Source organism: Neomonachus schauinslandi, chromosome 10 (assembly GCF_002201575.2).
Source record: "Neomonachus schauinslandi chromosome 10, ASM220157v2, whole genome shotgun sequence".
In the NCBI taxonomy this organism is placed as follows: Eukaryota; Metazoa; Chordata; class Mammalia; order Carnivora; family Phocidae; genus Neomonachus; species Neomonachus schauinslandi.
The window spans coordinates 94,217,364-94,234,159 of record NC_058412.1 but is presented as its reverse complement, the minus strand read 5'-3'; the positions used below and the strand labels follow the sequence as shown (position 1 = coordinate 94,234,159).

Genomic DNA, 16,796 nt, shown 5'->3' with positions numbered 1-16,796 from the left:
GCTATTACCGCCAGTAGGTGGGGGAGGCGCAGGGAGGGGGGTTGTGGTGAGGGACCCACTTGCTGAAGATGCTATCAGGCTGGGGAACAGATTTCCCAATTTTTCTTCCTGGGTGGTGATTGGCTGCTCAGAGGTCTTTGTTTTACTCCAATACCCTCTTTGCTCTGAAATGTCACAATGAATATTAACTCAAAAGTCATTTCTATGTGCCAAAGGAGTGAGCTCTCTGTCCCTGTCTCTCCCTCCTGCCCTGCTTCCTCCTCTCACTCACTGCAGGTGCTGGGAGGATTTCTAGGGAATCGCCAGTTCCTGGTCTCTCCTCCCTGCTCCCTCTCGGATACCTCTTCCATCACCAGATTACACAATTTCTGGTGCCTGTGGCCATTTCCCCCCTGAGCTCGTGTTTGTGCCCCGGCCCAATTAGTTCCAGCTTTCCTCATTCACTTTTATTTTTCCTATTTACACTATTTGAGTGTCTTCCTTAGTTAGCTGAAGGAAAGACAGCATGTTCTGCACTCCTAATCTTCCATTTCTGTGTCTCTGAACGTTTGAGGGAGGTAACTCCACTGGAGAATTCTCCTCACACACTCCAGCCTGGAGGAACTTACATAGTTTTAAATCCTCCTCAGTACCTGGGAACCAAAGCAAAAGAACAACCACACTGGCATCATAGGGAAGGTGATCTGTGTGTCTGGGAAAAATGCCAAGCTGAGAACAGGAGTAAATAAATGACATGCCCAAGAAGCAAGAGTCTTCTATAGAGTCTCTGTGAGTGAAATGGTCCCTCTGTGGAAAGGAAGCCACCTTTGAAGGTTTGCTTTGTCCTTTGCTGTGACCCTGCTAGGGACCCTTAGGCCGCCTCACTCAAGGACAGTGCCAGGTGCCCCCCTTCCTTCAGCCACAGCATTGGGTTGGGTCCAGTGCGATCCGGGAGTGAAGTGTGAGCAGGGCCAGCGGGGGGAGCCAGGACACCCCAGTGAGCCAAGAGCCTCCAGAGAGTCCCGTTCCAGGTCCAGAGCCTGGCGCGCAGGGGAACCCCAGAAGGGGGCGGAGGGAAACCCAGGAGGCCCGCGGGAGGAGGCGCGGCCAGGGGCTGGGCGCGCGCAGCCGAGCGCACTCGCGGCCTCTCCGCTCAGGGCAGAGGGTGGGGAGGGGGCTGAAGAGACCCTCGGTTTCTCCGAAGTTTCGGGCGATTCTTTCAACCCGGAGATCCGCCTTCCGGTGGCGTGCTCCCCAAGAGGGGGCCTTCTGCGCTAGCCCCCTCCCCGCCGGCCGCGGGGCCGAAGGATCGCGGACCGGGCTCCCTCCCCAGCTCAGTCTCCTCCCCACGCGCCCCCTCTCCGCCGCGCCGGCCAGCGCGGGCTGCGTCCCCGGCACTGCCCCCCGCCCGCGCCCGAGCCCGAGCCCGAGCCGCCGCGCCGCCGCAGGCTGCGGGAGCTGCGCCGCTCGTGCTCCCGCCTCGCCCGTGCTCCCGCCTCGCCCGTGCTCCCGACGCGCCCCGGCCCCGCTCGCCCCGGCTCCCCGCTCCCCGCGCGCGGACCATGGAGTGAGGGGGCAGGCGGCCCCGCGACGCGCTCCCGCAGCCGGCGAGGCCTGAGCCAGCCCGGGTGGCCTCGCCAGCCGGCGGAGTTCGCCAGCGGCGGGCCCTCCTCCCGCCGGTCCTTCCCCGCTCCTCCTCCTCGGCCGCCACCGCCCCCGCCTCCCGGCCGCCCCCGCCGCCCCCGCCGCGCCGCCGCCCGAGGCCGAGCGCGGACGCCGAGCGTGGGAGCCATGGCGCGCGAGGAGGAGAGGGACCCCGAGCGCCGGGAGGCGGCGGCGCGGGCCAGCGGCGAGGAGGAGGAGGAGGAGGGAGAAGAGGGACTGAGCGACAGCGACGACGAGGACGAAGACGACGAGCCCGGCAGCGGCGGGGAAGAGGAAGAGGAGGCGGCGGCGGCCGAGCGGGAGCGCAGCGAGGACGCGCGGCTGCAGCGCGCAGGGTTGCCTCCCGCCGCCGTCCCCGCCGCGGCCGCCCGCGACAGGAGCGGCCGCCGCCTGCCGGGGCCGCTGCCCTGCCGCCCGAGGATGCCGTCGCCCGACGACGAGGACCGCGAGCGTCGCCGGAGCCGCCGGAGGGACCTTCTGCTGAGCCAGCTCTGCTTCCTGGCCTTGGTGGCGCTGCTGCTCTGGTCGCTGTCGAGCATGCAAGAGCATAATGGTGAGTGCTCGCGGCTCGCCCCGAGTGGGCGCTGCGGCTCCGGGAGCTCGGGGCTCCCGGGCCGGGCTCGGGGCGAGCAGGCTGGCCGGTGGGAGGGGGTGCCGGACACAAGGACTCCCCCTGCCCCCTGGAGGGGCTTGGGAGGAGGGGGCCCTGGAGGCGAGGACCGCGCAGTGGAAACGCGGCCGGCACGTGGGGCCGTCCGGCTGGCCCCGGGAACACTTACCTGTGCCTCTTGGCCCTATCCTTCTTACCCACCGGCTGGAAGGACTGGTGGTAGAGGCGGCGGGGGCTGTTACCCTAAAGAAGCGCCCCCCCCCCCAGGCCAGCAATAAAGTGGTGCTGATTAAGATTCGGTACCTGTGCAGGTAACCACCTGTACACCTTTGGCTTGTTGAGGGCACGAAGGGGGCTGGTTGACTGGTGAACACGTAATTCTCCCGTGTTCCCCACATAGAACAGGCGGTATGTACCAGGTACAGAGCTCCATACCCACTTTTCCAGAACAGGTGCCCGGAACTTCGGGTAGGAAAAAAAGTGTTGGCCACCTGGCTAGGGTTTAGGAATGTACTTGTTCTCTTTCACTGACCACTCACTGGGAAGGCTGATCCCTTTTGTGCACTTGCAATTCTGGAAGAAATGATTTAGATTGCCCTGCCCATCATGCTGTCGACTGCTCTCATGGTGCCCTGCAGTGGGTCCGCCCTTTACCCACAACTTTTGTCTTATCTTTGTCCTTGGCTTTTCTTGAGCTGAAATAGACCTTGTGGAGAAATGTGCTCAGAACAGTTGTCCACTGAAAACAGTTTGGACCCTGGGGGGCAGCTGTCTAAATAACTGACCGAGAGACTTGGAAGAATAACTGTTGTAAAAATGGTTTTATATCCTAGCCGTTCAAGTGGCACAGTTCGTGGGAAAACAGCCGTAAAAATGGTTGTGAGAAAAAGCCGTTACAAATACATGCTTTGGTGTTAAGATAGATGTAGCTCTGATACAAGGCGTTGGGAAGTGCAGAATAAAAGCCTTTCTCGATAGTGATGGTAAAAGGGTGGCATCAATTAAAAAAGGGATCTCCCCCAAATTGGCTGGTCTCATGCTTCTGGGGGGAAAGCAGATGGTCGGGCTTGGTTCAGGTCTTAACAGACCTCTTGACAGACTTCCTCATATATGGTAATATGAGAAAGTCCGCCCGGGTCTTCAGTGGAGCCGTTGGGACTCCACAGCTTTCTCCCTTTCTCCTGAATCCCAGATTATCTGGTGATGGGGGCCGACATCGGGAAGGGGCCTGTGCTGGGGAGGGAAGCTGGACCTCTCTCGGAGGGCAGTGCCAGACCTGCCAAAAGCATCTACTGACTGATTCTCACGAGGAGGGTTTTCTTTCACCGCCCTTTAATCTACCGGATTTTTATGAGTGTAAAGACGGTCTGTACTTGATGCCACCTTTGGAAAGGACCATGTGAAGTCAATTACATGCCGGCCATTTTTCCTGCGTGCTCAGGCTCTGTGAGTCCTAGAGTTTCCACCACTGTCAGGCTATAAAAGACATTTTTCTGGATGGGGAACGTGACCCATACGGTTAAGTCCATCAATGGCAGGGGGCTGCCTGGGCCCTGGGAAAGCTGGGATGTTCAGGGAGAAAGGGGGTGGCAGACACTCTGCAAACTTGAAACCTGGTGACTCGAATGTCATTTTGAAATGGTTTTCCTAGCAGTGACATTTCTTTTCAGGTGCCACCAACTCTGGACTTAGTTCCATAGCACAACTCTTTTCCCTGTCCCTTCCCTTGATCTCTCTCCTCCCATATTCTTTCTGCCTCTCTCTCCCCTCCCATAAATGTAGGGCTTCAGAATACCCCTACCCCAGCAACTGGCGGTAATAGCGAAAAGCTAGCAGTGTGAAGGGGGATGCCATCCAGCCCCCAAATGGCATGCCAGTCCTATTTCTGTCCCTAGTCACCTTTTCTTCAAGTAGATACTTATAATTTCATTACATGACGCCTAGCTGATTCTCAGCAAGGCTCAGGTTTTTTGAGCTAATTAATTAATGTGTGTGAATCTGCAAGTGATCATTTAGCTTGGGGGTTGCCATTCAGCAAACTTAAGTATTTGAATAGTGACTTTTACCCTGGAACTTGGGTGCTATTCTACTTAAGGGTCCTTTCAGTATGGATAAAAAGTTTGGAATTTAGCCTTGTTTTAAAGACACTGTGTCTGGGAGAGGCTGAGTGCTTCGCTTAAGGTCACACAGCAGTTGAGGAGTAGAGGGTGGAACCAACCTGAGGTGGCCTGGCTCTTTGATCCCACCTCTGTTCCCTGGTATTCATGCCACCATCTGGGTGCAGCTTTGTCATATTTATATAACCACATGGGGGGGTACCTTGCTAATGATCAAAGGGGGATATTTTTATTTATTCACCTTGAACGCCATGCAGTGATTAAATGTAACTTCTCAGAAGCCTGTTTTCTAACACATACTGATTTTTCTTTTTTTATAAAGAGGACAGTCCTTTCACCAAACCAAGATAGAGAGGTGTTGTAGTTGTGTTACACAGTGTTGTATAACATTTCTGGTCATATGGAATCTGAGCTCCCTTTCTGGACATCTGACTGAACTCCAATATAGAGTCCTTTCTGCTGAGAAGGGACGCAAGCATTATTAAAGGAAGGATTAGTTCTGGAATCAAGACAAAGGTTAACCCTCATGGCAGCAAAAGCAGTAATAATAACTGGAACTTTGTGGGCTTTTAAGTGCCAGGCACTGTGCTAAAACAAGGACATTTTATGTGCATTGCCTTATTTAAGCTTGCACACGCTCTGCAGACGCTTGAGCCTTCAGCGGGAGAGGAAGCAAGAGGGCCTAGGTGCTCTATTTAGTTGTTGCTGATAAAGATCTCATTTTCCATCGGTTTTCAAAGCCAATTGAAATAAGGTGTCAGATTTGCTAACGAGGGTTTTCTTTCTCTTTTTCTTGTTTTTGCAGTGAGAATGGATTACTTGTGTGTGTTTTGAGTGGTTTGAAAGTGTTTAATTTTTCTTTGAAGTAAGGAAACTGGTCCCCTTTTTTCCCAGAAGTTGTGTGAAAAAAGCCCAGAGGTTCTAACTCAGCAGTGATTATAGACATCCCCTCTAGAAAGTTCTTGGGTAGGTGAATAATGAATAAGGAAGAAATATATATATATAATATATATAGTTCAAAGTTTATATATATATATATACACACACATATATATCTTGCCCAGTTACTATTGCTAATAACAAATTACCCCAAAATATAGTGGTGTAAAACTACCGTTTTATTTTTTTGCTCATGGATACTTTGGGTCAGGAATTTGGACAGGGTGTAGTAGGGATGGCTTGTCTCCACTCCATGTCTGGGGTCTCAGCTGGAAAGAGTGAAAGGCTGGGTGACTTGACAGCTGGGTCGGCAGTCATCTGGAGGCAACATCACTCCCATGTCTGGGGTCGATGCCTGCTGTTGGCTGGACCCTCAGCTGGGCTGTCAACCAGAACACCTGTGTGTGGCCTCTCCATATGGCTTCTCCATGTGCCTTAGTTTGAACTTCCTCATAGCACAGCAGCTGGGTTCCAAGAGGATAAAGTGGAAGTGCACAGCATTTTTCTGTCTGAGCCTCAAAAGTCACATGGTATGACTTCCACTGTTTTCTTTTGGCCAAGACAGTTACAGATGTCAACCCAAGTTCAAAAAGGGGGGACAGAGATACCACCACTTACTCAGTGGAGGAGCATCAGGGTATATCGTAAGGCGAGCAGATGGGCATGTGTGTTGGTGTGTAACATGGGCATGTGTGTTGTGGCTGTCTTTGGAAAACCAGGGGTCCAAGGGATAATAACTTACAGATCAGACACATTTCCCAAGGTGGTAAATGGTGAATAATACATGCATATTTGGAATACCTTCCAATCATGATAACGTGGCAGCGCATCTGAAGTCAGGTGTGGGGTCCATAGGTGGTATTTGGAAAGAGGGCCATGTGGGTGTTTGAACTGCAAATTTCCGTTGCAGATCTGAGAGCACATCTTTAGCTTTGTGGCTTCCTCTTCCTCAGAGGACAAAGACCACAATCTCTCGATCCCTCCTGTGGCTGACAGGGATGCCTTGCTGGATTCTCCAGCTTTATCTTCCCTCCCTGCCTTCCCTTCCATGCTTCGCTACTTAGGCCTTTCTTCTGCTCCTGAAAAGGGTGACACTTCTTCTAGTCCCAGACCTGTCACACATGCTGTTCCACAGTCACCATCACAGCTAGTTCATCCTTCACCTCCAGGCCCAAGATCTTCCTGACCTGACTAGATCCCCTGTTTTGCTCTTTGAACACCCTCAATTTTCCCTTCATAGCATTTATCACAATTGGCAATTATGTATTTATTTGGTTCTGGTTTGAGTAATCTGTCCTGTTCACCAGATTCTAAGCTCCAGGAGGTCAGGGACCCTGTGATCTTTGCTCACGTTTGTCATCTATGTCACCCACCCACAGTAGATGCTCAAAAGATGCTTGTTGAGTAAAGAAGCTGTTTTGATTTCCGAACTACAGGACCTGTGTTAAAAACTAGTTACCATGCCTCAGGAGCTCAGTTACTGGCATACATTGTAATCTCACAATTTAGAATTCTGCCCCCGTCCATCAAATTCAGTGTTGTTACCCATTTTTTCATGGGCTAACACGGAGCTGCAGAATGTGAGTGCTTTGCCCAGTGTCACTTCATGAAGTGGCAGGATTTGAATGCAAGGCCACTTGCATCCAAGCAGGATGCCACTGCATTCCCTAGCCTCAGCTTAGGAGGACATGAATAGAAAATGGGAATCACGCTGCCTTTTTCAGTCGACTAGGGAGAGTAAAGGAGTAACAGAAGGTTGCTTTCATAGAAGCAGTATTTTAGAAACACATTGCTTTTCAACCTTTTCTATTTTCTGCCTAAACATATATAGATGTGTCTCTCCTGGCTTTTCTTAGCTGCTCATCAACCCAGATTTTTCTCAAAGATTTCCTTTACTTGCAAGCCTTGAATCCTTGTGGGAAGATTTCTTTTCCTTTTTTTTTTTTTAATACCCCAGAGGGTTGGCAAAGCCAAAAGAATTGCAAAACCAGCCATTTGCTGAGAATTCCAAGGCTTGGTGGAAGTTGGCTGATAGGACAGGATTTTGGCAACTCTCTTTTTCCTTAAGGAGAGTCCTTTTCTTTGAGTGAAATAAGTTTTTTGGGGGGATGATAGTAAACAGACCCTTGTGTTGGGGAGACTGAGGTACAGAGAGTTCAGAAGGCATCCTTGAAGTCACATAGCAAATGTCTTGTACTGCCAAGAAGGTAATGCAAGTTTTTCTGCTCTTTTCCTGCCTTCAGTTTCTGTAGAGCTTTTTTGGCTTTTGTTTATCTTTGCGATGGTTTGAAACATGGTATTCTCCTATAGGGTTTGAGAATTAAGGATTCAGTGGAAGAAGGTTTTCTCTGAGTGAAGTGGTGGTGGGCACCATCCAGCCAGTTGTAATCATGGAGTCCTAAGTTCTTAGGCATGGATGGTGTCTTCCAGACTCTCTCCTGGAAGGTGCACTTGTCCTGTCCTTGTCCTCATCCCTGGGGGCAGTGATGCTGTTCATCACTGGGAGTCCTGGGAGCTTCACTATCCCTCGTTGGTTTTCCCACCCCTCCCCACCTTTGTAAGTGGTCCCTTAGGAAACTGTCTTCAGTGGCACCCCTTGAATGAATTCCTGCCTGAACTCTATTGGGTTAAGACCCAGGGACTTCCGTTCATCACTCAGCTTTTTCCTAGTTGTTGGGGTGATAGCGGTGTCTGAGATGGATACCCAGAATATTGTCCTCATGGTGGCTTAGACTTTAGTGGGAGGAGAGGTGTTGAACAACTAATTTTCAAGAATTACGAGAGAGACGAATGAGAAATATATCATGGCTTGGAGGAGGTGTTGGTGGTAAGGAGAAGCTGGAACCTGGAAAATAAAAGGAATTAGGTTGGTAATGAATAGGGGGCAAAAAAGCTAATTTATAAAAAATGGGCAAAAGATATGAACAGGCAATTCACAAAGCGATTGCAAATGACCAGTAGACACCAGTAAAAATCCTCAGCCTTAATAGTAATTAGGGAAATCTAATTTTAAAGATTTATTTATTTATTTGAGGGTGAAGGGGGGGGGGCGAGAAAGAGAGAAAGAGTGTGGGGGGAGGGGCAGAGGGAGAGAATCTTCAAGCAGACTCCCCGCTGAGCATGGAGCCCAACACAGGGCTTGATCTCATGACCCTAATCATGACCTGAGCCAAAATCAAGAGTTGGACACTTAACCTGCTGAGCCACCCAGGTGCCCGTCAGGGAATTCTAATTTTAAAAATGATGAAATACCATTTTTTAAGATCAGATTGGCAAAAATGAAAGCGTATGATAATGTCGGGTGTTGGCAGAGGTGCAGGAGAGACAGCTTCTCTCATTTACTGCAGGCGAGGATCTAAATTGGTTCCCCAAACACTGTGGGGAATTTTAAGGTGATAAGGTTTTAGGCACAGACCCCAAATGGAGCCTTGGCTAATTTTTAATGAGATGTGTAGAAAAGGGAGTGGTGGGATTAGAATGGCTGTGCCTAGGCATTTGAGCCTTGGATTGGAAACCCAACTTTCCTGGACCTGTCCGTGACTGTGAAGCATGTTGGTCATGACCCTTTGCACTCTAGACTAAAGACATTAGGTGGGAGTTCGAGTGAACAGGGGGAAAGGCCTTTGTCATATCTGGAGGTGTTCAAACCAATACAAGTTGCTTATTTGAATCATGAAATCTAGGCATTGTTCCTTGCTTGTCAATCACTCTTTATTTCCACGATAGCGAGAATAATTAATGTCTGCTCATCTGTGACCTAGTTGGTGGAATTTCACATTTGCAACTTGGTGTTTCTTTCTTCATTCCCCCGCTGCATTTCTGCACTGCTTGACCACAGCAAAGGCCATTTTCACTTGTGTGACATACTGTGAATTCTGAACAAGGAAGTAACAAGCAGGTTTCTTGAATAGGACTTTGATGAAAGAACAAAGGGGGTGGGGGTGGGGTGTAGGCCACCAGGAGAAAGGGGGTGCCCCCAGTTGACATCAAGAAGTCAGTAGCCCCATTTTTAAGAAGGAACATGAGATAATAACTTTTTGGACATTTTGATTTTGATTACTGGTAGGACATCTAGGTGGAGTATAGCTGATCATTAAAAGTGGAGGTTATAAGCAGTTGTTACCGATAAAGACCTGAGAATAGTATGCATGAGGGTGAAAATTGTATCTTTGCTCAACTCCGTGGGTCTCAGTCTTCTCTGCACTTTGTAATCACTGGAGAACTTTAAACTTTACTCCTGCCTCCCCAAAATTCTGATGTAACGTTTCGGGGGGTAGCCTGGGCATTGGGATTTTTTGCAAGTGAGACAGATAGCCCCAGTGTACAGCCAAGACAGGGCACCACAGGCGCTGGGCTGAATTTTTCTGTCTTAAACACGAATGCTTTGTTTTTTAAGCCTTCACCACTAATTAAAGCTGGAACTTTCCTCCGGTTTCCTTCATCTTCTCTGCTATGTACACTGCCATTAGATATTCTATCCGGTTCTCTTTTTGAAGAAATCTTTCTCGGATTCTTCCGGCTTGTTCCAGTCTGGACAGGTTGCTTGTTAAATCTGCTGCCCAGCTGTCATCTTGAGATCTCCCTTCACCTTCTTCCTGCCTGTGGTTTCTTTCCCCCAGCTCTCCCTGTGTTGAAAGGACCCCATGTATGTTTCCTGTCTTTTTTGGTTTATCCCTTCATTTGGGGTATACATTTCTGGGGATCACACACTCCAGGTGCTTTCTAAGACGGGGGGTGTGGAAATAGCAAAAACAAAGGTTTGAGACATTGTAGGTTTGAAAATACATTAATTCTAGCCCCACCCTTTGAAGATTGGGAGTGGGTCGGGAATTCAGGCTGGAACACAATTTCCACACAGTTTTGGAGGCATTGCTCCTATAACTTGTAGGGTTGCCCCTGAGAAGTCTGATGCTGTTCCACTTTTAATTAATTCTTTGGTATGAAACCTGTTTTTTTTTTTTTTTTTTCTTTCTTTCTCTCTCTCTAAAAGCATGTGTGCTCTTTGCTCCTAAGTTCAGGTCTTTCACAGTTAAATGTCTGATGTGGTCCTGTTTTCATGCATTTTCCTGGGTATTCACCTGGTTCTTTTAATCTGAAAGCTGACATCCTTTGGATCTGGGAACTTGTGTGATTTCCTCCGTCCTAAGCTCTCTCTTCTCTCTGAATTGTCTGTTATTTGGGTGTTTGACTCCCGAGATTCATCTTCTGATTTTCTTGTCTCTTCTCTCCTACGTTTTTTCTCATCCTTTTGCTTTAATTTCCATAGGTTGCCTAACCATATCTTTTAGTTCTACTGAGCTTTTAATTTCTGCTGTCATATTTTTAGTTTCTAAGAGCTCTTTTTTTACCCCCCTGTGAAAGTTATTTTTAGTAGCATCCTGTTCTGCTTCAATACAGTATCATCGCTTACATACCAACTTGGTTTCTCCAAGTTGCTGTTGTCTATTTATTTTATTTTTCATGTTATGTGCTTTCTTCGAAAGTCAAGTGATCCTTGGTGTCTCCTCATATTTACGTGAGGCCATTGAAATGATGTGCAAGGAGAAGAGTCTGTTGACTGTTTCTCTGTAAGGTGATCCAGCCAGGCCACATCGCTGGGGCAGTGCTCCCATGTCTCTAGTTCTGAATCTTTATCAGTGGGTGGTCAGATTTCTCAGAGAGGGGTCACCCCGTGTCGTGTCTGGAGGGAGATCCAATGGGAATCTAGTGGGAGAGGAAGTGGGGTTTAGGGGGTGTCATTCAGCGGAAACATTCTCCTAGGCTCAGTGAGTAGTCTTGAGGGTGGTTATGAGTATGACAGAGCTGCACAATTTAGTTTGATACAATGCAGGACCATCCTGAGTTATTTCAGGCTCACTTCCTCCTGCCCTCCTCCCCCCTTTCCTGCCTTCCTCCTTTCTATCCCTTAACTCTTGTACACACGAAACTGGTAAGAACTGTTGCCTCCTGGGAGGGCTTATGCTCAGGGATAAGGGAGAGGCATAGTTTTCACCATCTTCTTAAATTTAACTGACCTTTTTATGGAGATAGTTGTAGATACACAGGCCACTGTAAGAAATAATGCAGAGAGACTCCTCGTACGTTTTCCCCAGTTTCCTTCAATGGTGCCATTTTACAAAAGTCTAATATAATATCATAACCAGAGTAGTGCGACTGATTCAAGCCACCAACCTAATTCAGATCTCCCGAGTTTCAGTTGTATTCAGGTGCGCATGTGTGTGTGTTTAAGTGTATGTGTGTAGTGTGTGTACGTGTGTATGTATGTACGTGTAGTGTGTAGGTGTGCGGTATATGTGTACGTGCGTGCGTGCATGTATGTGTGTGCAGTGGGTGCATGTATGGCATGCGTGGCATGTGTTTGTGTATGTACATGTGTGTATGCATGAGTGTAGTATGTGTGTACGTGTGTGTACGTGTGTGTGTGTTCTGCACAGCTTTATCATCTGTGTCGGTTGCTGTAAGCACCACAGTCAGAGTGTCGGACAGATCCACTGTCACAAGGGTAACTTGTGTTGCCCTTTTCATAACCACACAGCCTATGTACCTTTTTATACAGGAGGAACAGGCAAGGTAAGTAACTCCTATCACCTCCAAGAATAAAGTTAAAGCATTATAACTTCTCCAGTGAAAGGCTGCTTGTAAGTTGAGGGTGGGGAGAGGAGCGTGAAGTCCATCGATGTTCATGAGCCTGGGCCATGGAGACCTCGCTCAGTGATTGTGTTCCCTCCTTCCAGGGACGGCAGCGTGCGCTAAGCGCCAGGTAAAGGCCGTGCGGGGCTGGTGACCAGTTTCTCTGGTGGATCATGTTTTCTGTCATTTGCACAGCATTTCTGAATGAATGCCCCGTGAAAAGTTTACTCAAGCTTCTTTTTCATTCAGGCAGGTTAGCCAAGCTTTCTGCAATACTGTTGTCCTCATTATTTGTTTCCTAGGGTATTAGAGATGGAAATCTTGGGACTGTTGTCTCTTAACATCTGACTTTATGTTTGAGGAACCTGATGTGAAAGAGAATTACAATCAGGGTCCGGACCCTGGTTTTCTGATTCTTTGCTTAGTAAATAACCACCCCCCCACCCCAGAAAATGAAGGTTAGAAATATATTTAGTGCAGATGGACTCAGTGGAATTATTTCAAATTCGGAAATGTTTCTGGAGTGCTGGAATCTTGCTGGGAGTTATTTGGCATGCAGTGTAGTCACTAAATGGGGAAAATTAGGGAATTTCAGGGGGAGCTGCTGCTTGTAACAAAAGATTTGTTTTTTCAGAAATCCTGGCTCTTAGGACACACGTGGCTTGCTTCAGGAGAAAGTTAACATCCTTGGTTTACCTTCCACCTGGCTAGTCACCTCATACAGCCATGAGAATGATTGTTATTTTGAAGATGAGTGCCCATGAATTTTTCTTATTGGGGTCTTTGAGTTGACAAGATTTCACCACTTTTCATACCTGGTGTTGCATTCTGGTCTGTGATCTGAACACCACTTCCAAACAAAGCAAAGCTTCCTAGGACCTTAACACCCTAGGTTTTGAAAACCCGATGAAAATCCCCTTCTGAGTGGGATTTCACAGTGTGGTCATTTGAAATCACCAGAGTTTGTTGGGGTGAGTGCAGAAAGAAAGCTCATTGCACCTATTTTCAATAAATCTGGACCTGAGGACAGGTCAATTGCAGTATTTTCCAGCATTGTGGTATGTTTCTTCCCTTAGATATTGTAAAATTGATGGAATAATATATAAAATGTCTTGGATACTGCTTTTGAAACTAAAAATATTAATATACAAGAAAACTGACTGACAGGATGCAGAACAAAAATATTACTCCCTAGAAACTTTCTCATACTAACTCTTTGTGATTATACCCTTCCTCATCCCTAACCCCTGATCTGTTTGCTGTCATCATGATTTTGTCTTTGTCTTTTTTTTTTTTTAAAGATTTTATTTATGTATTTGACAGAGAGAGACATAGTGAGAGAGGGAACACAAGCAGGGGGAGTGGGAGAGGGAGAAGCAGGCTTCCTGACAAGCAGGGATCCTGATGTGGGGCTCGATCCCAGGACCCTGGGATCATGACCCGAGCCGAAGGCGGACGCTTAACAACTGAGCCACCCAGGGGCCCCTGATTTTGTCTTTTTGAGAATGTCATACACATCGAATCCTATAGGTTGCAATCTTTTGACATTGGCTTCTTTCACTCAGACTCTCAGATTTGTCTACATTGTTGCATGTGTGGTCAATTCATTCCTTTTTATGGCTGAGTAGTATTCCTTTAAACAAGATGTACAACAGCTTGTTTATCCATTTGCCTATTGAAGAACATTTGGGTTGTTTTTAGTTTTGGTAATTATGAATAGAGCTGCTTATCAACATTCAAATCCGGGTATTTTTTTTTTTAATTTCTTTTTCTCACCTTATTATACTGGCTGAGACTTCTAGTTCAGTGTTGAGTTTGAGTGGACATGCTTGCCTTATCCCTGATTACTTAGGGAGAAAGCCTTCAGTCCTTCATCCTTAAGTATAATGTTTGCTGTAGGACTTTCATAGATGTCCTTTATCAAGTTGAAAAAGTTCTCCTGCTTATAATTTGTTGAGAATTTTTACCAGGAATGGATATTGAAGTTTGTCAGGTGCTTTTCCTGCGTTAATTGATATGATCCTATGGTTTTTCTTCTTTAGACATTTAAAACGATGGATTGCATAGATTGATTTTCAAATACAGAATCAGCCTTGCATACCCTGGAGAACCCCACTTGATCATGGTGTGTTTTTTATTTTATTTTCCTGGATTTGAATTGGTCATATTTTATTGCAGACTTTTGCACCTGTGATCACCCAGGGTATTGGTCATAGTTTTCTTTTCTTGTACTATCTTTGTCTGGTTTTGCTGGCCCCATGAAATGAATTAGGAAGTATTCTCTTATCCTCTGTTTCCTGGAAGAGATTGTATAGAATTGGTAGATTCTGCTTTTTAACTTATTGTAAACATTTCTCCATGGCACCAAACTTCAAACATAATTTTTAATGTCTTCCTAATAATAGTATTAAAAATCACAATATTTTTATTAGTATTTATAGAAAGTGATAATTTATTGAACACTTTGCATGCTTGAAGCACTGTTTAAGTGCTTTTACCTGTATTGACTCCTTTAATCACCATATCCAATGGAGTAGGTACCATTATGATCTCCATTTTACATGCAAAGAAAAATAAGACGAAGCATGTAAGTAACTTGCTCAAAGTTCCTATGTGGCCGGGTAGTAGTTGAATTCAGGCTGTCTGATTCCAGACCCCATGGTTTTAACTATTACATTCTATCCTCTGGTTATGAGTTATTTATTCAGGCCTCCGTTTGGGATATTTAGGTATTTTCTTTTTTTTTTTTTTTTTTTTTTTTTTTTTTAAAGATTTTATTTATTTATTTGAGAGAGAGAATGAGATAGAGAGAGCATGAGAGGGGGGAGGGTCAGAGGGAGAAGCAGGCTCCTCGCTGAGCAGGGAGCCCGATGCGGGACTCGATCCAGGGACTCCAGGATCATGACCTGAGCCGAAGGCAGTCGCCCAACCAACTGAGCCACCCAGGTGCCCTATTTAGGTATTTTCTATGTCCTCACTGTGATGAATGTTCTAGTACCGAAGTCTTTGATAATTGATGATGATTCTTTTCGGCTGGATTCCTAGAAGTGTTATGTCAGTGTCAAAGTGCATGCCTATTGTAAAGGCTGATAACATTCTATGTAATTTTCCAGGAATTTGGACAAATTAGAAGTTCCAATAGCAACGTTTGAGAGTGCTTAATTCAGTGTTCTCTCTCAGAATTGAATATTATGATTATTTTACATATTTTAAATTCAATTTGATTGCAGAGAGATGGTATCTCATTGCTTTACTTTGCATTTCTTCGTACTAGTGAAGCTGAATGTTTAAAAAATGTTTATTGGCCATTTATATTTCCTTGTGAGAAAAACTTATTCATGTCTGTTCTCCATGTTTTTCTAAGGGGATAACTGTTTTTCTTAATGACTTGTAAAGCTCTTTATATATTCTACATATTCATCTTTTATCCTATATCAGAAGTTTTGCCTCCCCCACCCCCTTTTTTGTTGTACAGAAGATTTTCATTTTTATCTGGTCAAAACTGTATCTGTTTTCTCTTGTATTTTTTCATTGTTTTATTCATAGACCCAGGATCTCAAGGGTGTGTTTATTCCACATAATCCTTTGTCTTTTTTCTCCTATTTGTATGGTTTAATTAAAAAAAAAAGAACACCTCTTTATTTCATTTGGAACTTATCTGAGCAAAGATGAAGATTTTACTTGAACAGATGAGCAGATTTAACAGTTAAATTGTTTATTGAATAATCTTTCCTTTACCCACACATTTATGGTATGACCTTTATTCTGTGCTTATTTTCTTATGTATCAGAGGCAGATGTTATGATGTCTGTTTTGTTCTATTTTCTCATTAATTAATTGTTTTAGGCCATTAGCATATTAATTATCTGATAGGGCAATACTCCTCTCCTCTTGTTCTGGGAGAAAAAATCATTTGCCATTATCACTTGTTTATCCTTCCAGGTGAACTTTAGAATCTCTGTTGAATTTTGCTCAAATGCCTCTGGGTTTTGACAAATCCATAAATAATTTGTGGAGAAATGGCATTTTATAGCATTGATTCTTTTCATTCCTAGTGTGCTTCATTTGATCAAGGCTAAAAAACAAATCTGTCAAGATTCATAATTATTTCCCTATCTCTTTCTTACATGTATTTGTGTGAACTATTGTTATTATTTATTCTGACTGTTGTTTCATTCTTTATATATTTTCTTAAAATATTTAGTTTTTACAATTTTTTCTTAATTCTCTTCTTTATATTTTATTCTTAAGTTTTAAACTATGTAATAATAATAAACACAAATTGTTATACAAACCAATACCTTATATTTTCCAATAGTTTTCTATTAAAGGGAATTTTTATTTTTTTGATTTATTTTTTTATGATAAAAGTGCTCAAAAAGGAGGTTTATTTATTTTTTATTTTTTGTTAAATTTTTGTTTTAATTCTAGTAGGTTAACATACAGTGTGATATTAGTTTCAGGTGTACAATATAGTGATTTCACACTTCCATACAACACCTGGTGCTTATCACAAAAGGTGCACTTGGAGGGAATTTTTATTTTTTTTAATTAATTTTTTAGAGAGTGGGGGTGGGCGCATACAGGGGGGGGGGCGGGGGGAGAGGGAGAGAGAGAATCTTAAGCAGCCTGCATGCCCAGTGTGGAACCCGACACAGGGCTCGATCCCATGACCCCAAGATCATGACCTGAGCCGAGAGTTGGATGCTTAAAGGACTGAGTCACCCAGGCACCCCAGAGGGAATTTTTAGGTTCATGCTGTAGTTGGGTGGTTTTTTACTGTTGGCTCTTGGTTATGTTAGTTGCTTTCATTATGCTATGGAAGTTTCCTTTTATTTCTCATTTTCTAAGAGTTT

The 16,796-nt window shown here is 45.6% G+C and overlaps 1 protein-coding gene across 1 annotated transcript in view; it reads left to right on the top strand.

Moving 5' to 3' along the window:
• The first annotated feature begins 1,749 nt into the window (after positions 1–1,749).
• Positions 1,750–16,796, top strand: part of SLC24A3 (solute carrier family 24 member 3) — a 501,442-nt gene continuing 486,395 nt past the window's right edge. The window contains exon 1 of the mRNA XM_021700716.2: positions 1,750–2,197. Coding sequence (XP_021556391.2) covers positions 1,771–2,197 — 427 coding nt within the window. The 5' untranslated portion in view covers positions 1,750–1,770. The remainder of the gene's footprint in view (positions 2,198–16,796) is intronic.